Source organism: Hyla sarda, chromosome 6, assembly GCF_029499605.1.
Source record: "Hyla sarda isolate aHylSar1 chromosome 6, aHylSar1.hap1, whole genome shotgun sequence".
NCBI lineage: Eukaryota > Metazoa > Chordata > Amphibia > Anura > Hylidae > Hyla > Hyla sarda.
Genome location: NC_079194.1, coordinates 202,583,714 through 202,604,192, shown reverse-complemented (window position 1 = coordinate 202,604,192; position 20,479 = coordinate 202,583,714). Strand labels below are relative to the sequence as shown.

The window sequence follows — 20,479 nt, the reverse complement described above, 5'->3', positions numbered from 1 at the left end:
AATCTAGAATGACAGGAAGCTCGGGCAATTTATTTTCTACCTGAAAATGGAAACTAACATTCAGCTGATAAAGTTTTACTGGTGCAGAAATAGGAAATCTAATCCAGGCATCTTGTATGTCCTAACTGGGCATGCTGCACCTATGGACAGGATCCCCCTTTAATCACAGCTATTGGTCTTATAGGGTTACTCCGCTCCCCAGCGTCCGGAACATTGAGTTCCTAAACGCTGTGTGCGGGCTTCCATGTTCACGCCCGCCCCCTCTTGACCTCACACCCAGTCATGTGACGTCATGTCCCGCCCCCTAAATGCAAGTCTATGGGAGGGGGCGTGATGGCATGAGGGGGCAGCTGTGAACACGGAAGCCCGCACACAGCGTTCAGGAACTCAATGTTCCGGACGCTGGTGAGCAGAGTAACCCTTTAACAGACCAATAGTTTACCACATGGTCTTTGTATTGTCATATATATAAGAAAAGAGAAGTGCTAGTCACAGTAATATTAAGATATATTGCCTTATCAACTAAGTCTTTGTACATGTGCTTCCTGTGGTTAGTGTCACCCAGTTACTGTAACCAGACCCTTACTTACAATGGACCTTATCAAATGTGATCAAGCCTACATCAGAAGATCTTTAACAGGATATTTCCCCCATCACATGCATCCATTTATAACCGAAGATGTCACCTCATGAACTTGATACATTTTATAATCCTCCCAGTTCACTGCCCCCATCATGATAAACCACCCTCTGCCTTTATTTTTATTATTTTTTTAGTTTTCTACCTTGATATTTCTCGGTATTTTCTGCTTAGGCTCAGTCATATTAACGGGTGTGAAGAAATGGCATGAGGGGGAATTAAATGGCATTGGGGGTACTATTTATAAAAGCTGTGACAAAATGTTTGCAGAAGCAGGCGGGATTGGACACCTGTTGCTGGAGCGGAACACACATTGAAGCGGCATTAAAAAAAAGAGAGTCCTGCACAGGTCTCTAGTGCCAAGCTGCTGAAGTGCTGCCACTTGGTATGCCTCTTGCTCTATCCCACATTGAACAAAATATGGGTTCATTCTGAGCCCTGTTTGAAAATCCAGCACATGTTCCATAACAACCTACAGCAAGCACCCGCGGTAAGATTCCCTATGCAGGCACAGGTCTCAGGTTCTCATCAGGAACACGCCTTAAAGAAAGAAAAAATGTCCCAAGGTAATATTCATTATTTAATTATTTATTGGGCAAAAGGCTAAACAGGCAGGAAAAAAGCAGGATATACCATTATAGGAAAGATTATTTTTGTCAAAACAGGATCTGCTGGCATTTACCAAGTTCCTGTTTTGTATGTGGCAAAGTACTCAACAGGTTTTCCCATTGTTCTACACTTGGATGTGCTCTGCAAAATATTTCGAGTTCGTCTTTTGGTTGGTAACAACAAATGATCATTTCATAGAGTAAAAGCTCAGAATTTACACACATGGTAGGGTTGTAAATAGTCTGGGCATGAAGTTTACCCTGATCTAGCATTTCTCTTTGTCAATTCTCAATCCTGTTCTTATTACAAGGTGTCCTAGAGATAATTAGTACCGTAAGTGATATAATCAAAAGGAACAATATGTATTAAAAAGAATAATAGCATACAGGAAATATCTTTTTATCTGTATGTGATTGCTACTAGATAAGTGGAAAGCTTTCATGTGACCTACGCCTTGAATTATCCTCAAGCAAAAGCTAAAAGTAACTGCTGAGTGATAGAACATCAGCGTCAAATGATACGTCTTCTCTCTCAATGACAAACACTACTAAACTCGGCAAATTCCCTCAACAGTCTATTGTTCTATAGTGACCACCACCCAAAAAACATTTGTTTTGTACTATTATATTTATATTCCGACTGCACACTTTAACCTCTTAAAGGACACAGACAATTTTATGTTTACATTCACTTTTTATATTTCCCTCCACAGACCCATATGAAGGCATATGAATTGTACTTTGAAAAGTTGTGACTTTTTAATTGCTTTTTATATTTTTTTTAGGTATGTGATGTGACAAAAAAGCAGCAATTTTGCACCTGACAGTTCTGACACTTACACATGCATTATTACCAAATAGGTTAATTTTTTTTAACGCTTTTTGGGGTAAAATGGAAAAGAGGAGAATCGGATTATCCATTTCAAAGCCTGCATCAGTATTGATCACAGCATCTGAGGGGTTAATGGCGGACATCATCGCTATCACTGATGTCCGCCATTACTGTGGGTCCCTGGCTGCTGATAGCAGCAGGGACCTGCCATGCATGAAGCAAGCACCGCTCTGGTGCTGGCGTCATGTACAGGACGTAAATGTATATGTCCTATGTTGTTAAGGGGTTAAAGGGGTACTCCGCCCCTAGACATCTTATCCCCTATCCAAAGGATAGGGGATAAGATGTCAGATCGCCGTGGTCCCGCTGCTGGGGAGCCCTGGGATCCCCGCTGCAGCACCGCGCTATCATTACAGCACAGAGCGAGTTCGCTCTGTGCGTAATGACGGGCGATACAGGGGACGGAGCAGCGTGATGTCATGGCTCGTCCCCTCGTGCAAGTCTATGGGAGGGGGCGTGTCGACCACCATCCCCCTCCCATAGACTTGTATTGAAAGGGGCAGGCCGTGAAGTAACGAGGGGCGGAGCCATGACGTAACGATGCTCCGGCCCCTGTATTGCCCGTCATTACGTGCAGAGCGAACTCGCTCTATGCAGCAATGATAGCGCAGTGCCGCAGCAGGGATCCCGGGGATCCCCAGCAGCGGCACCGTGGCGATCTGATATCTTATCCCTATCCTTTGGATAGGGGATAAGATGTCAAGGGGCAGAGTACCCCTTTAAACCATTGTTAGCCCATTCTGGTGACTAGTTGAATTAATTTAGTAGACAAAAAAAACAGAACATTGCATAAGCATCAAAAGAAGTTACATAAAAGATTAGATGCCAAGAGTAAACCTATGGATGCTCTGACTGTTTGGCTCCCAGGATTTGTTCAGCCTCTTCCTAAAAACTGTAAAACTACTTTGCATTGGACATCCTATTTGTTTAAAAATATCCTGCACCTCAAATACCCCAAAAGATTGATGAGGTAGAGTGTAAGGAGCATCAATCCTACATTAACCCCTTAAAGGGGTACTCCCCTGGAAAACAGTTTTGTATAATCAACTGGTGCAAGAAAGTTAAACAGATCTGTAAATTACTTCTATTTAAAAATCCTAATCCTTCTAGTACTTATCAGCTGCTATATGCTCCACAGGAAGTTCTTTTCTTTTTGAATTTCCTTTCTGTCTGACCACAATGCTCCCTGCTGACACCTCAGTCCATTTTAGAAACTGTCTGGAGCAGGATATGTTTGCTATGGGGCTTTGCTCCTGCTCTGGACAGTTCCTAAAATGGACAGAAGTGTCAGCAGAGAGCATTGTGGTCAGACAGAAAGGAAATTCAAAAAGAAAATAACTTCCTGTGGAGCATACAGAAGCTGATAAGTACTGGAAGGATTCATATTTTTAAATAGAAATAATTAACAAATCTGTTTAACTTTCTGGCACCAGTTGATTTAAAAAAAAAATGTTTGTATTCCAGTGGAGTACCCCTTTAAGGACTCATTTTCACCTTAAAGGAGTAGTCCAGTCCTGAAAAACTTATCCTCTATCCTAAGGATAGGGGATAAGTTTCAGATCACGGGGGGTCCGACCGCTGGGACCCCCACAATCTCTCGTACAGGGCCCCGGCGGAGGGCCCCAGCGGTTGGACCCCCGTGATCTGAAACTTATCCCCTATCCTGCGTTTTTTCAGGACTGGACTACTCCTTTAAGGATGCAGCAAATTTTCGGTTTGGCATTCCCTTCCCCTTCAATTTTGCAGCTACAGACCCATATACGGTCTTGTTTTTTTGCATCACCAATTGTACTTTGTAATTACATCCCTTATTTAATAATATAATTTGCGGCAAAACAAAAAGAATGATTTGTGGGGTGAAATAAAATAAAAAACGCCATTTTGTAAATTTTGGGGGCTCCCATTTCTACAGAGGGCACTTTTTGGTAAAAATGACACATTATCTTTATTCTGTACATCCATACGGTTACAAGGATACCCAAGTTATATGAGTTTTATTTTATTTTAATACTTTAAAAAATTATTAACTACATGCACCAAAATTAGTATGTTTAAAATTGGCATCTTCTGACCCCTATAACTTTTTTATTTTTTCGTATATGGGGCTATATAAGGGCTCTTTTTTTGCACGGTCGTCTCTAGGTACCTGATAAATCAGAATAAAACCTGTTAAGAACATAGCCTGCCAACATTCTTAAGTACAACACAATACTAATGCAAATGAATGCCTGCAAAGAACAAATCATCCATTCTATTAACGGACGTATTAGACACAAACCACCGCCCAATGTAACATAGATAATAGCGGACATTCTCGTCAGTGTACTGACGGACGAATCAAATACTAATAATGGACGTTAATAACACACTCACCTGTGCATCATAAGAAGGATTGCTGGAACCGACAGTGAATACCTATGGCTACCATCTCTGAGGAAGGAAATTGTCATTTTCGAAACGCGTTAGATTGACCCACACTGGGTACTGTTGTGACGTCACTATCAGTCTGTTATGTACTGCGTAGAAATGGAAGCCCCCAAAAGTTACAAAATGGCATTTTTTCTTCAATTTCGTAGCACATTGATTTTTTTTTCCGTTTTGCTGTAGATTTTTGGGTAAAATGACTGATGTCACTGCAAAGTAGAATTGGTGGCGCAAAAAATAAGCCATCATATGGATTTTTAGGTGCAAAATTGAAAGGGTTATGATTTTTAAAAGGTGAGGAGGAAAAAACAAAAGTGCAAAAACGGAAAAACCTGTGGTCCATAAGGGGTTAAACCGCACGTCAATGGCGTACATGCAAAAAAATTCCAAAGTCCAAAATAGCGTATTTTTGGTCACTTTTTATACCATAAAAAAAATAAAAAATCCGATCAATGCAAAAATGGTACCGATAAAAACTTCAGAACACGGCGCAAAAAAATGAGTCCTCATACCTGCCCGTATGCGGAAAAATAAAAAAGTTATAGGGCTCAGAATTTTTCTGCAACAAAATCAAACCTATATAAGTAGGGTATCATTTTAACCGTATGGACCTACAGAATAATGATAAGGTGTCATTTTTACCGAAAAATGCATCGCGTAGAAACGGAAGCCCCCAAAAGTTACAAAATGAAATTTTTTCTTCAATTTTGTCGCACAATGATTTTTTTTTCCCATTTCACCGTGGATTCTTTGGATAAATGACTAATATCACTGCAAAGTAGAATTGGTGGCGCAAAAAATAAGCCACATATGGAATTTTATGTGCAAAATTGAAAGCGTTATGATTTTTAGAAGGTGATGAGGAAAAAATTAAAATGCAAAAACGGAAAAACGCTGAGTCCTTAAGGGGTTAAACCCAGTTAACGGGATCAGGGCGTACAGGTACCCCCTGTGTCCTGAAGGACTCAGGATTCAGGTCGTACCTGTACGCCCTGCGTCATCAACAGATATTAGGAAATCTGTCATCAGTGTCACCTGTACTAACATGTCAGTACAGAAAGGTAGTGCAGGTGACACTGATGACAATGATACTTACCTGGTCCTGTTCGTGCTGTGGTTCTCCGGCTATCCTCTTCCTTATTTTCAGCTCCGGGCCCCACTTGGAGCATTGACCGAACTTAGTGACGTCACTGCTGCTGTTTGCTAGCAGTGGGACTCAGCAGAGAACAGCAGTGGTGACGTCACTAACTCCGCCCATGCTCCAAGTCAAGCTGAAGATACCGAATAGTATCACAGGTTAGTGCAGGTGACACTGATGACAGATTTCCTTTAAGCATAAACTCTTACTTTATTAAAGTGCTCTTTATTTATTTATCCAACATAAGGTGATTTTACCAATTACCTGTCAGCCAGTAATGGACATGAATACAAAGGATCTGTGTTTGTGTTTGGTGGTAAGTGACCATGCCCTATGTTTCCCGTCACGCTGCCGGCTTGTTTGTGTGAACTGGCTATTTCCTGTTTTTTGTGCTCTACCTCCAACTAAAAGCCCCAGGATCCCTTGCTTCTAGGTGGGCGGAGACTCATCTACCTCTCACACATCAACCACCTCACCCACTATAACACAGCTTCCATGCAAGCTGTGCTTAACACTACAATGCCCTGCAGAGAATGATCTCCCTCCCACCCAGTAGTCGCTCCACCCATTGAAGCACAGATATGCTACCTTTCAGCAACCTGGGAAAGGCCTGAGGCAACACTTATTTTGTATGCTGCTAAAAATGAACATCTGGGGCAATGATCACATAAGAATTTGCGAGACCAGCCATCAGACACAGGTACAGGCACTATACTAACTATACAGAACTATACCAGAACACACCCTTAAGCCCCCAGTATAGGCATATTTCTCACTTCAAAACTGAATGTTTTCAGGGAATCATTTTTTTATGGACAACACTGATAAACATGATAAGGCGTTATCAAAATGACAACTTGGTCACATACTTGCCATCAATATACTTTGTCACTGTAGGATTGTATAAATTAGTTCAAATGTAAAATTTAACAAAAAAAAAGTATAAACAAATGTTCTCGGATGCAAGACTTCAGCACAATTATTTCCCTACCCAGAAGCATCGGCCCCCACCTTTCAGAATGATGCCCCTTGTGCTCAATCCCAGTTTTCGTGCCGAATAAGGTCAGTCGGAATCTACTAATTGCCGGTTTTTAATTTCTTTGGGGGGGGGATTTATCAAAACCTGTCCAGAGGAAAAGTTGCCCAGTTACCTATAGCAACCAATCAGATCACTTATTTTATTTTTAGCAAGAACTCTGCAAAATGAAAGAAGCGATCTGATTGGTTACTATGGGCAACTCAGCAATTTTTGGACAGGTTTTGATAAATTCATGTTTATGTCTATAATCTAAAAGGGGGGGGGGGGGACAGTAGTGTACAAAAGAATGAATTTAGGACATGGTGGCCTTAGATGGTAAAAGATCCCAAAGCACCCTTTTTCTTGTCAGTCACACAGCCTTAGTGAATGAAGCACAGACTGTATGTTCTTGTATAAATAACAATGATTAGCTATAAAATGTAGCACTATCTTTCATAGAAGGTAATGAGCCATTTACACTTACGAGCTAGCTGGTAGAAAAGCATACAAAATCATAGGCACAACATTATGAAAAGCATGCAGCAGCACAACTATGGGGGTGCAGAGGTTGAGACTGCACCTCGGCTCTTAAATCTGAGGGTGCTGAATAGATCCTCTTGGCCTATATGAGGAATTCAGTATTATAATTTATTATAATGACATATTTAGGACACATTCACGTTAGGCTTCACTAGCATACATTGGAATACTGTCAAATAAGTATTCTGACATATACTACAGTGTGCCCAAAAAGGTTTAATGGATTCAAAATGATTTGCTAATTACTATGTCTGGTCTGCTATGGTATATGTTTTATAAGAACGACACAAAGATGTTGTATAATACACTGGCATTTAGCGGACCAAACATGGTAAAATATATAAATGGACAGTACAAAGGTCTTTTAACAGCTAGGTCTGCAACCACCACAACTGCCCATGCTCTGCATTTAGAGGAAAAATTTATTTTATCATCAACAGGGACAGATTATTTACAGTAAGAGCAGAGATACTATATAGAGCTCTCTGCCATATGATACGGTGACGGTTAATTCCTTCAACAAGTTTACGGGGGGGTAGATGAGTTCACCACGTTAAACAGATGTTAAACTAACAGGTCTATAATTCCCGGGGTCACCTTTTGGTACCAATATTTAAAAAGGAATTATAGGCCTGTTATAGGGAATTATAGGCCTGTTAGTTTAACCTCTGTTGTATGTAAATTGTTTGAGGGTTTTCTAAGAGATGCCATTTTGGAATATCTTGATAAAAATAAATGTATGACTCCATATCAGCATGGCTTTATGAGGGATCGGTCCTGTCAAACTTACCTGATCAGCTTTTATGAGGAGGTGAGCTCCAGACTGGACTAGGGGGAATCGCTGGATGTCGAATATCTGGATTTTTCCAAAGCATTTGATACAGTGCCACATAAAAGGTTGGTGCATCAAATGAGAAGGATTGGGCTGGGTAAGAATGTGTGTAAGTGGGTAAGAAACTGGCTCAGTGATAGGAAACAGAGGGTGGTTATTAATGGTACTTATTCTGATTGGGTGACTGTTACTAGTGGGGTACCACAGGGGTCAGTATTGGGTCCTATTTAATATATTCATTAACCCCTTAAGGACCAGGGGTTTTTCAGTTTTTGTATTTTTTTTTTCCTCCTTACCTTTAAAAAAAATCATAACTCTTTCAATTTTGCACCTAAAAATCCATATGATGGCTTAATTTTTGCGCCACCAATTCTACTTTGTAATGACATCAGTCATTTTACCCATAAATCTACAGCGAAACGGAAAAAAATAAATAAATGTGAGACAAAATTGGGGAAAAAAGCAATTTTGTAAATTTTGGAGGCTTCTGTTACTACACAGTACATTTGTTCGGTGAAAATGACACCTTCTCTTTATTCTGTAGGTCCATACAATTAAAATGATACCCTATTTTTTATAGGTTTGATTTTGTCCTACTTCTGGAAAAAAATCATAACTACATTCAGGAAAATGTATACGTTTAAAATTGTCATCTTCTGACCCCCTATAACTTTGCACCGTGATCTGACGTTTTTAGTGGTACCATTTCTGTATTCATAGGACTTAATTTTTTCATGATATAAAAAGTGACCAAAAAGACACTATTTTGGGCTTTGGAATTTTTTTGTGCGTACGCCATTGATCGTGCAGTTTAATTAACGATATATTTTTATAATTCGGACATTTCCGCACGTGGCGATACCACATATGTTTATATAAGGGGGGTGATTCAAACTTTTATTAGGGAAGGGGTTAAATTATCTTTATTCACTCCTTTTTTTTTTTTTTTGCAATGTTATAGCTCCCATAGGGAGCTATAACACTGCACACACTGATCTTTTACATTGATCAGTGGTTTCTCATAGGAAACCACTGATCGATGATTCTTCCGCTTGACTGCTCATGCCTGGATCTCAGGCACTGAGCAGTCATTCGGCGATCCGACACCAGGAAGCAAGGTAAGGGACCCTCCTGCTGTGTCACAGCTGTTCGGGATGCTGCGATTTCACCGCCGACATCCTGAACAGCCCCCTGAGCTAACCGGCAATGATTTACTTTCACTTTAGACAAAGTTGAACGCTGCATCTAAAGGGTTAAAAGCGTGCGGCACCACGATCAGTGCCACGTGCTATTAGCCATGGGTCCCGGCCGTTGTTAGAGGCCGCGCCCGACCAGCTATGATGGGGGGCCACGTGTTATAGAACGGGTGCTGACTCATGACGTACCGGTACGTCATGGGTCCTGTAGGGGTTAATGACCTTGTAGAGGGGTTGTATAGTAAAGTAGCAGATGCAGATGATACTAAACTCTGTAAAGCAGTAAACACTATAGAGGACAGTGGATCTGGGTAGGTTGGAGGTTTGGGCTGGGAAGTGGCAGATGAGGTTCAACACTGATAAATGTAAGGTAATGCACATGGGGAGGAAAAATCCGGGCTGGGATTATGTATTTAATGGGAGAACACTTGGGACAACTGATGTGGAAAAGGACTTAGGAGTTTTAGTAAATTTAGCTGTAGTGACCAGTGTCAGACAGCTGCTGCAGAGGCAAATAAAATCATGGGGTGCATCAAAAGGAGCATAGATGCCCATGACAAGGATATCATTCTACCGCTGTACAAATCACTAGTCAGACCACACATAGAATACTGTGTACAGTACTGGGCACCAGTGTACAATAAAGATATAGTGGAGCTGGAGAGGGTTCAAAGACGGGCAAGCAGAGTAATACGGGAATGGGAGGACTACAGTATCCAGAAAGATTATCAGAATTAGGGTTATTTAGTTTAGAAAAAAGAAGGCTTAGGGGAGACCTAATAACTAGGTATAAATATATCAGGGGACAGTACAGAGATCTCTCCCATGATCTATTTATACCCAGGACTGTATCTATAACAAGGGGGCATCCTCTACGTCTAGAAGAAAGAAGGTTTCTACACCAGCACAGACAGGGGTTCTTTACTGTAAGAGCGGTGAGACTGTGGAATTCTCTGCCTGAGGAGGTGGTCATGGTTAACTCTGTAAAAGAATTCAAAAAGGGTCTGGATGCATTTTTTGAGAATAATAACATCGCTGGTTATGTATACTAGATCTATAGGAACAGAACGTTGATCCAGGGATTTATTCTGATTGCCATATTTGGAGTCGGGAAGGAATTCTTTACCTCTAGTATGAGGGTTTTTTGCCTTCCTCTGGATCAACTCAGTAGGGACTCATTAGGGATATAGGTTGAACTTGATGGACTCTGGTCTTTTTTCAACCTTATGTACTATGTTACTATATGTTAGAATAGCTTTTTAATAAGATCCTGACATGCAGCAGCGGCACAGACCCGAAACACGATGTCAATGGTGTCTTAGCATTGAGGCCTTCAAGTTATGCTTCTTAATGTGCATTTTCTTTTTCATAGTGAGTGGGTACATTGTAGTATTAAATTATGAAAACCAGTTAAATAGAGCTAGCTTCTTGTGCAACATCACAGAAACAGAGATATATTATTGTGATTAATAAATCATCTACATTTTTGCTGCATTAAAGATGAATAGGACTGTTGTGTATACAGAACCAATGACATTAACAATACTGCGCTAGATGGCAGAAGATCTATATAGAGCTATATAGGCTTTGAACAAAGAGTAATTCATTTTAGACAATGTGTCATTAATAGGTAGTCTGCCATCTTGATTCCTTCTTCCCTCTTATTTGGTCCCCTTAATGCAGTCTACAGAAAGCTTCTGGCTTTGCATATACAGAGGGGGCGGGGCTCATTACATTGTACATGCTTCATTCTGATAACTAAGGGCAGCAAGTGACAGATGAGTGGAATAAAACTTCTGTCCCCAACTCACAATACAGAGCCTTAGTGTATCCTAAGTATTACAGCTACAGTATGTTTAGCCTGCTTCTGGTTGGGATAGGTTTCTTCCTGTAAGCACTTACAAGCAGGAGGCAGTAAAGGCAGGATTAATCCCCTAAGGACTCCATTTGGGCCAATTTTATTTTTACGTTTTTGTTTTTTCCTCCTCGCCTTCAAAAAATCATAACTCTTTTATATTTTGATCCACTGACTAGTATAAGGGCTTGTTTTTTGCGCAACCAGTTGTCCGTTGTAATGCCATCACTCACTTTACCATAAAATGTATGGCGCAACCAAAAAAATACTATTTGTGTGGGGGAAATTAAAAAGAAACCCGCAATTTACTGTAAAAATGACGTGTTCTTTATTCTTTGTGTCAATATGACTAAAATGATACCCATGATAACATACTTTTCTATTAATGTTGTGCTTAAAAAAAATCGCAACCAAATTAGTACATTTAAAATCCCCCTATTTTGAAGACCTATAACTTTTTCATTTTTCCGTATAAGCGGCGGTATGAGGGCTCATTTTTTGCGCCGTGATCTGTACTTTTTATTGATACCATATTTGCTTGTATACATTTTTTTGGGAATAAAATGTTATAAAAAAGCAGCTATTTTGGACTTTTTTTTTACTTTCACGCCGTTCATCGTACGGTATCATTAACATTTTATTTTAATAGTTCAGATATTTAAGCAAGCGGTGATACCAAATATGTATATAAAATATTTTTTTAACACTTTTTGAGGGTGAAATAGGGAAAATGGGACAATTTACGTTTTTTATTGGGGGAGGGGATTTTTCAAATTTTTCTTACTTTTATTTTTACACTTTAATAGTCCCCATAGGGGACTATTTATAGCAATCATTTGATTGCTAATACTGTTCAGTGCTATGTATAGGACATAGCACTGATCAGTGTTATCGGTCCTCTTCTGCTCTGGTCTGCGGGAAGGCAGATCAGAGCAGAAGACCTCGGGAAGGCCGCTGAGGCAGGTGAGGGGACCTCCGTCTGCTGTGCTGGAGGATCGGATCGCCGCAGCAACACTGCGGGCGATCCTCCATTTTAGTGAGATGCTGTGATCTGTATTGATAATGGCATCTGAGGGGTTAATGGCGGACATCCGCGGGATCACGGATGTCCGCCATTACCGGCGGGTCCCTGGCTGCGATCAGCAGCCGAAACCTGCCGAGCATGATCCGGGCATCACTCCGATGCTCGCGGTTATGCTTAGTACGTAAATGTACGTCCTGGTACGTTAAGTACCAGCTCACCAGGACGTACATTTACATACATTAACGGTGTCGTTAAGGGGTTAAACTACACTGGAGATTTTGCACATAGTACACAGCAGAGGCAGGCAGTGTAAGCGCGACTCTGCAGCTAATCATTGTATGGACTTACCTACTATATCACTGCACTTCTGGTCTCTTAGGGCAGCAGCACTCCATGTATAGAAGGTGCATACAGAGAAACAGGGCAGAGCTAGGAGGGAAAGTATCGGATTGCAGCCAGGAGGGATCACATACACAGGATCTGCTGTATATTTTGTGCAGTTAATTTTGTTACCCATTAACTTCAATGGTAGCAAAATCAGCTGCATAAGCTGCAAAAATATGCAGCAGATCCTGTACGTGTAAATGCACCCAAAAGAAATTCCAACACACAGAGGTTACTTCCTATCTACAGAGAAGTGCAAGTACTAGGGATCACATGACCTAGGTGCCCAAAATAAAAGGGTTCCAAACATTTGTATGTAACTGACGTGGGATAAAGCAAATTACACTGCTACAATATTATTACGTTACATTCATGCAATTCCTACATTCCATTTCTTTGCTCTGAAGCAGCCATTAAAATAAAGTATTTGAGAGGAGTTTCAGACAGACTAAATAATATTTTTGCCTAACTTCACCAAAACAATGGAAACAGAAGTTACAACTTTGTGGGTAGATAAGTTTAGACAAGGAATTATATAGCGGTTGCTAATACGGAAATCGAGCCAGAGGACAGCACTATAGATGCAAAGCCAGACTATTGGCTTGTAAATGCTCTTCTAATTTTATTATAACAGCTACTGATTGTAATTCTAGATTCTCTGCCACACATCCGGCTGCACAGAGGTTAGGCAATAGTGGTGACCATTTGCCTTTCTGACATTTATGGCTGTAAAATACAGGATGACTGAAGCCCTAAACCATTTCTTCTATATAGATAATAGCAATTTGTGTTTTTGAAGAGCATCTAAAGAATGGTTTTGTGCATTGTTTCACATTTATGCCTAAAACACAAATACAGTAATGTGGGATGTCGAGACGTATCACCTTACAGAATGTTAAATAGCAGATATCAGCTGAAAGGTCTATCAGGTTTCCACATCATTTCACCCACTTGCCATAACAAAAGCTTTATTGCTCTTTTTCTAAACCCCAAATGAGCCTTTTGTGTGTCTCTCTGTTGAGATGGTTGGGCCTTATTTTCACATTAACTCAGTGTATAAATATAGGAGCTCAAGCTGAATATATTTAGCAATCTTTGAGATTACCAGAGGACTAAGAATAAAAACTCTGCCAACAGCTGCTGTGAAATTGTTCTACACATGGTGAATTGTGAAATATAGAGCACAAGTAGGAAGGAAAGAATAGGATTTATGAGCAGGTAAACCGAGGTAATGTGCCATAAAGTCTAGAAAATCTCATTGCAGAATGGATACCATGGGATCAGGGATTCTACTTCATCATAAGAAACTATCGGGAGCAAGGTACACATTGAGGTCATGTCTTGGCCAACAAATGATAAATCAGACAGAAAGTGAATGGGTTTATGTTTTTCTGGAGATCCATTATAATGGCTGAGGTCTGAGTGCCTGTGAAAATTCGTTGAGGTTAGGACAAGAGTAGGGGGCACAATAAAAATAAAAAAAAAGTCCATAAACGCTATAAAAGAAAAATATCTTGCTTTTATTATGTTATTACAACCATAAACGGTAGAAAGGAGAATAGATCTTAAATATCAGTGGTCCCTAGGAAATCCAGTTTATTCATGGAGAGCGGATTTCTATTATTAGAAATGGATGATAATGACAGATAATATATATGACTGCTTAGACCAGAACTGTACAGCAAAAATGTTTAAAAAACAACTACCTAAAGTTTGCACCTCCAATTATTCTGTTTTATTTTTACCAGGATAGAGAGAGTAATGGATTCTGATACAGTGGGGGAATAGAGTAAAATTGTGTAAATCTCAGACAGTGTAAGCTTAGACTAGACAGTCTAAGGCTCAGTAAACAAGATCTATTACCCAGCTCGGTATCAGGCGAGATCGGTAGATCATTTGTGTGACCCTTTAAAAAGTTATTTGTCGGCCACACGTGCCCTATTACAGAGGGCAACATGCAACTGCCAAACAACGATTTTTAAACCCTGCAATTGGCCGATGAACAAGCATTTCCTGGCCCTATTAAACAGGGAGTTTTGATGGTAATCGCCGTGTAAAAGGGCCCTAGGAATGCACCAGATTTATGACAGCGTCCTAGGGTGTGCATCTTTTTAACAATCTAGATTAAAGAGGTACTCTGGGGAAGTTAAGAAAACAAAAATGCCCCAATGCCACCACAATAGCTGTTCTGTGTCCCCTGTAGTTATTCATGTAATTTTTGCCAGCTCCTGTGGCCCCTTGTTGTCTCCTAAATATAAATTTTCCTTGCTTGCAGCCCAGATTACAACACCCAGCAGTCGCTGCTGCTCTGTGTAATGGCTGCCAGCCAATTACTTTTACTATGAGTGTGCATGCTGTGTTGTTAGCAGCACACACTGTCTTTTCTTTCAAATGATCCTTCCCCCCAGCAATAAATCATGCTATGCTCTGAATGGCAGCAGTCAGTAATAAGATCTACAGAAGGAAAAGAGCAACATTATGTGCTGAGAAGAATATGATGTCTTTCTCTCACTCCCTGCATGTAAGTGACAGCTGAAAATGCTCTATATAGCTAATGAATATTTATACAAATAGAGTGAAAGGATGAGCCATGAGTTTAGTTCCCCGGAGTACCCCTTTAAGTTGGCATCTTCTATAAATTGGATTAGTTTTTGGCACATTTGTCTAGCATCAATAATTATCCTAAGGGGTTCCCAGGGTTAATAACCAATCAACACCTATTTCCCCTCAGGGCTATTGCCCCTTCGGGACTTATTCCCTGAACTAGGGACCCCCCTATAAAATCACTTCTTTTTATTTTCTAATTAAAAATGTAAAGGAAAAAAAAAACTTTTTACGGTATCCAGATCCCTGGATCCTATAACTCTGACCCTCTTGTTGCTCTCTTTCCCTATGGTTGCAGTTTAAAAGCAATACACAAGCACCTCATTCCCTATGCCAAATCTACTTCTCTTCATCTTATGTAAACTGACAGGCTACCTGAGTGGTTAATATACATCATAGGGGAGATTTATCACAATGTCTTATAGCGAGATTCTCTTTGCTGTCCATAGCAACCAATCAGAACTCAGCTTTCATTTCCCATATTGCTCTGGTAAAATAAAAGCTAACCTCCGATTGGTTGTTACAGGCAACAGAGAATAACTAACTATCAGACATATTGATACATCTGCCCACCTAACTATTCCCTTTCATGTTAGATCTCAAGGTTACAAAAAAAAAAAAAAGCTTAATTGGGATGATATATGTGGCAAAACCTTTTAAAATGGTATGTAATAGTTTATAGAGAACCAGAATGGTTGCTCTTAATAAGTAGTAAGCCTGGACATAACTGCCGATCCTAGAGCAATCGACATTGCCAAAAGTTACCAGTAGTTTGTCCAGCAAAATTATTTTCGATGGTCAAAATACATTTTTCAAAATACATAATAATGTGAAAGCCAATTGTTAACAGCCAAAATTAGAAGTTCAGTTTTTACGTTTGCCAATTGCAGAGTCTATTTTACATTGAAAAGCACAAAAACTTTTGAAATAAATTTAACACACTAAACAAAGATATAAGTTTACATCTTTCCAAAAAAAATTATGTAAGTAGTCTTTAAAGGAGACTGAAGTTACTTATCATAAACTAAAGGTTGATGGCCTTTAACATAAATAGGGAGATTGGAATTAAATCAGAATTAAATTAGAAAACTTACCCTTCGCTCCTTATCACCATACTCTATACCCAAGGTATCCATGGCACGAACAATGGCTGCCAGGGATTGGATAGTGTTACTATAAACCACAGGCTTGTACTGCTTGACATCTTCCCCTGAGAAGCCATCTTCGTGGATAATTCTGCAAAATTACAAAACCCATTTTAATAAACAAGAATATACAAACTAGCATAGTACGATTTAGTAACCTAATGCGATATACTGTACGTATAAAACACTGGCATGCAGGAACAGGGTAGATTACCTATTATAGTAAAAGATTGGTTTACTATAAGAACTTTATCAAAAGCAGACATATAATATCCGATTTGTTTTCTGTATAGGTTTCAGTGATGTAGACAAACTAGCAATAAAAAGGCTTCCAATGAAATGAGAGGAAGTCAGAGCGCTGCCTCTGCAGCAGCCATAATAAAGCTATGTATGAATTATTAATTGTGGCAGACACCCCATTATACCAAGTGCTTGAATGAAGATGCTCAGATTACCGGAAGCTAAGTCTATCAACGTTATGGGTTAAGAGGTTTTAGAAATATGGATTAATGGCCATGGTGTAAGTGCTCTGAAACCACTTAAAACGTCAATCTTTGATTTATAAGTATTTAGAGAAGCAATAGAAATCATACATTCATATGTGGAGTTAAGACAATGCTCAGACAGGAAGACTGCAGGCAAGTGACGGACAAATGTCTTCTCCTCCAGTGACAGGCCATAGGATGCTCGGTGCTTACAGGGGCGACATGGACAACAGGCTGAGTGAAAGACTTGTGAGGACCACTGGAAGCTATAACTAACCATGGGAGGACTGGTAGTCTGACCAGCGTCATCAGATTGCACAGTTCCATCACCATGTCCATAATCCCAGCCTAGAACAAAGCAACCCCCCCCCCCAGACCAATAAATATGTACTCTGTATAGTCTAGGTTCTCAATTTAGTGTTTTTAACACACTAAGGGTATAAAGAATGAGTGTAGATGATACTGTACTGCAGAGTTTGTCTATCATCTCTATGTTTGGACTGCTAAATGAGAGGCCGCAGTATTAAAGGGAACAGTCGCATATATTAATTTGACCAGTGGGTCCATCTGCAAAAATGCCCCCTTGTACTACGGTTTTAGGTCCGGTCACAAAATTGGATATGGGTCAAAAATGAGCCGAGTCACCGTTTGACTCCGGTCAGCTCATTAAAGTAAATGGATTTCAGCGCTGGTCCGGCTGGGGTACAGGAGAGCCCGGGTTGCCCCTCCCCCAGACGGATCCGACACCCGTAACATAAAAACGAGGTGAGAATGCAGCCATACTGACAGTCAAACAATCTTGTCTAGCACTAACATATTACTAATAGTCAAATGACATCTACGCAGCAAACTTTACTAGTGTCATATTCAACAGCTCTTGGAAGACCATGGTACCAAGTTAAAGAGGTACTCCACCCCTAGACATCTTATCCCCTGTACAAAGGATAGGGGATAAGATGTCTGATCGCAGGGGTCCCAACGCTGGTGGACCCCGCTAGCTCCCTGCTGCACCTGGCGTTCGTTTAGAGCACTGGGTGCAGCGTCAGAGGCTCGTGATGTCACGGCCAAGCCCCCTCAATGCAAGTCTATGGGAGGGGGTGTGACGGCCGTCACGCCCCCTCCCATAGACTTGCATTGAGGGGGCAAGGCTGTGACATCACGAGCCTCCGCTCCGCATTGCCAGTCATCCGGACGGAGTGACATTCGCTCCGTGCACCGTATGTCTGGGGTGCCGCAGCAGAGATTGCGAGGGTCCCCCGCGATCAGACATCTTATCCCCTATCCTTTGGCTAGGGGATAAGATGTCTAGGGGGATAGAACCAGTTTAAAGCGCCTTTGTAATAAAAGCTCACAAGTCAGCAATAGCGCAGGAAAAGCCATTATCTGGGTATTTTTGAAATGTTAAAAAAAAAGTGGAATCCTGCTAGTCATGTTGATTCTTTTCAGTCCAGAGAGTATCTTCTGGCCTTGATGTGATGACAATGAATACTGTGTACAGAGGAGGTTGTCAATAGATATACTTCACAGCTGGGGGTGGGACAAGACCAGCAAAGGATGGCGGTGATGGCAATAGGCCGAGCATAATAGCAGAACTGGGAGGGATTGATAGAGGAAAAGGCTTTAGAGGATTGATAGGGCTTGAATAGCATACAGCCAGAAATTGGGAGCTGGATTAAGCAGACATGGATAGAAATCTCGCTGTAAGAAGGTAGCTGGGTTTATAGGCTTTTAGTTTTTGTTACAGAAAAGTCATAGATAAGCTTTCCCAATCATCTGTCACCAGGAAGGTTCTAGCCAGAGCCTCCACAATACAAGCAAAATTCCACATGCACCCTTGGAAATGTATATGGGCACCTGCACCTCATCATTCTGCATCTCAGATAATTAAACAACGATTAACATACACTGCTGTAATCTAAATGTTAATCCAGTAATCTAAAATGCCTCACTTCTAGTCTGCATCATGCAAATGTGACACAAATGAGGTTCTCCAAGGCTTTTTCAGGGGCATCACTGGACGGACGAATGATGGAATGAAGAACAGTATCTGTGATCCAAATACCGGATCAATAGGATAGATTTACTGCATTTGTGACTCGCATTTATTGGGACAAATGAAAGACTGACTTTGGGGCGGGGGGAGCTCAGGGTACAGCAAACTAACTGTATGGCAAAAGCTGCTGTGTAAGGAATAAGAAAGCTGCAGCATGGAATCCTCATTAGCTTTTTATGACATTTGTGATTACTTTAGTATTTGTATCAGTTGGGGAATGCATGCTTCATCTCACATTAGTATGGATGCATATTAAAGGCGACATCTAGACATCTTATCCCCTATCCAAAGAATAGGGAATAAGACGTCTGATCGCGTGTGAGGACCCCCGCAATCTTGGCTGCGGCACCCCAGACATACGGTGCACAGAGCGAACTTCGCTCTGTGCCGGATGACTGGCAATGCGGAGGCTCGTGACGTTACGGTCACGCCCCCTCAATGCAAGTCTATGGGATGGGGTGTGACATCCTTCATGCCCCCTCCCATAGACTTGCATTGAGGGGGCGTGGCCGTGACATCACGAGCCTACGGCGCTGCACCCGATGCTCTAAACTAACACCAGGTGCAGCAAGGAGATTGTGGTGGTTCCCACAATCAGACATCTTATCACCTATACTTTGGATAGGGGATAAGATGTCTAGGGGCGGTGAACCCCTTTAAAGGGGTACTCCAGCATTAGAAAAACCAGAGCTGATTTTTTCACAAAACTGAACCACATTTTGTCTGCAGATTGGGTGTGGTTTTGCAGCTCAGTTCTACTAAGTAAATGGAGCTAAGTAGTAATATCAAACACACACACACAATCTGTGGACAGGTGTGCTGCTGTTTTTGGAAGAAATTATCTGTTCGGCTATTGCTGGACAAACCCTTTAAAGCAAATCTATTGTTTTAGATTGACCCTCCTTTAGAGATGACAAAGTGATTTTTGTGTTCTCACTGTTTTTACTGAACACCCTCCATGATGCACAGCTATTACTCATTCTCTCCATTTCAAGGAGCAGGACCAGAGCTGTGCTGTTTGCCAGTAGTACACACACAGTTAATTCCACCCTTACTTCTCTAGCCAGCCACATTACACACTCTTAACTATGTCATCACATAGTGCTAGTACAAATGAACTGAACAGGCTTGAAAAGCACTATGAGAAGATTTATCAAAACCTCTGTAGAGGTAAAATGGACCAGTTGCCCATAGCAACCAATGAAATTACTTATTTCATTAAAAAAAAAAAGGGGGCTATGTTTTTTTACACAGGTTGTGTAAGCAGACATAAAAGAAACAGCAGGGCAGCAAGGAAAGGGTTACTAAACAGGCTGGCACTGACAATTTGAACAGTACACTACTAGCGTAGGGAGAAGGGGTTAGTGGTATACTGAATTTGCAAGGTTCTACAAGTAGAAAGGAAATAAACAGCAGCAGTAAAGCAAGGAAAGGTTTAGGCCATCCATGTTCACATGGCGGAATTTCCGAGCTGAATACAGTGGAAAAATTTCACTTTGAAATTGCTTTTAGGGCAATACAATTTTTTTTTATTTTTTTTATGCCCAACATTCTTTTCTGGTTCCTTTTGTAAAACGTCTTTATACTAGTCAGAGATTTTTTTTTGTGAAATGCAACACATATACTGTATTTAGAGCTGCT

At 40.8% G+C, this 20,479-nt stretch overlaps 1 protein-coding gene across 2 annotated transcripts in view; it reads right to left on the bottom strand.

The window, feature by feature from the left end:
* GNAO1 (G protein subunit alpha o1) overlaps window positions 1-20,479 on the bottom strand; it is a 215,412-nt gene that overhangs the window by 109,289 nt on the left and 85,644 nt on the right. For both annotated transcript variants that reach the window (XM_056526266.1, XM_056526267.1), the window contains exon 3: window positions 16,250-16,391. In XM_056526266.1, the coding sequence (XP_056382241.1) occupies window positions 16,250-16,391 (142 nt within the window). The remainder of the gene's footprint in view (window positions 1-16,249; window positions 16,392-20,479) is intronic.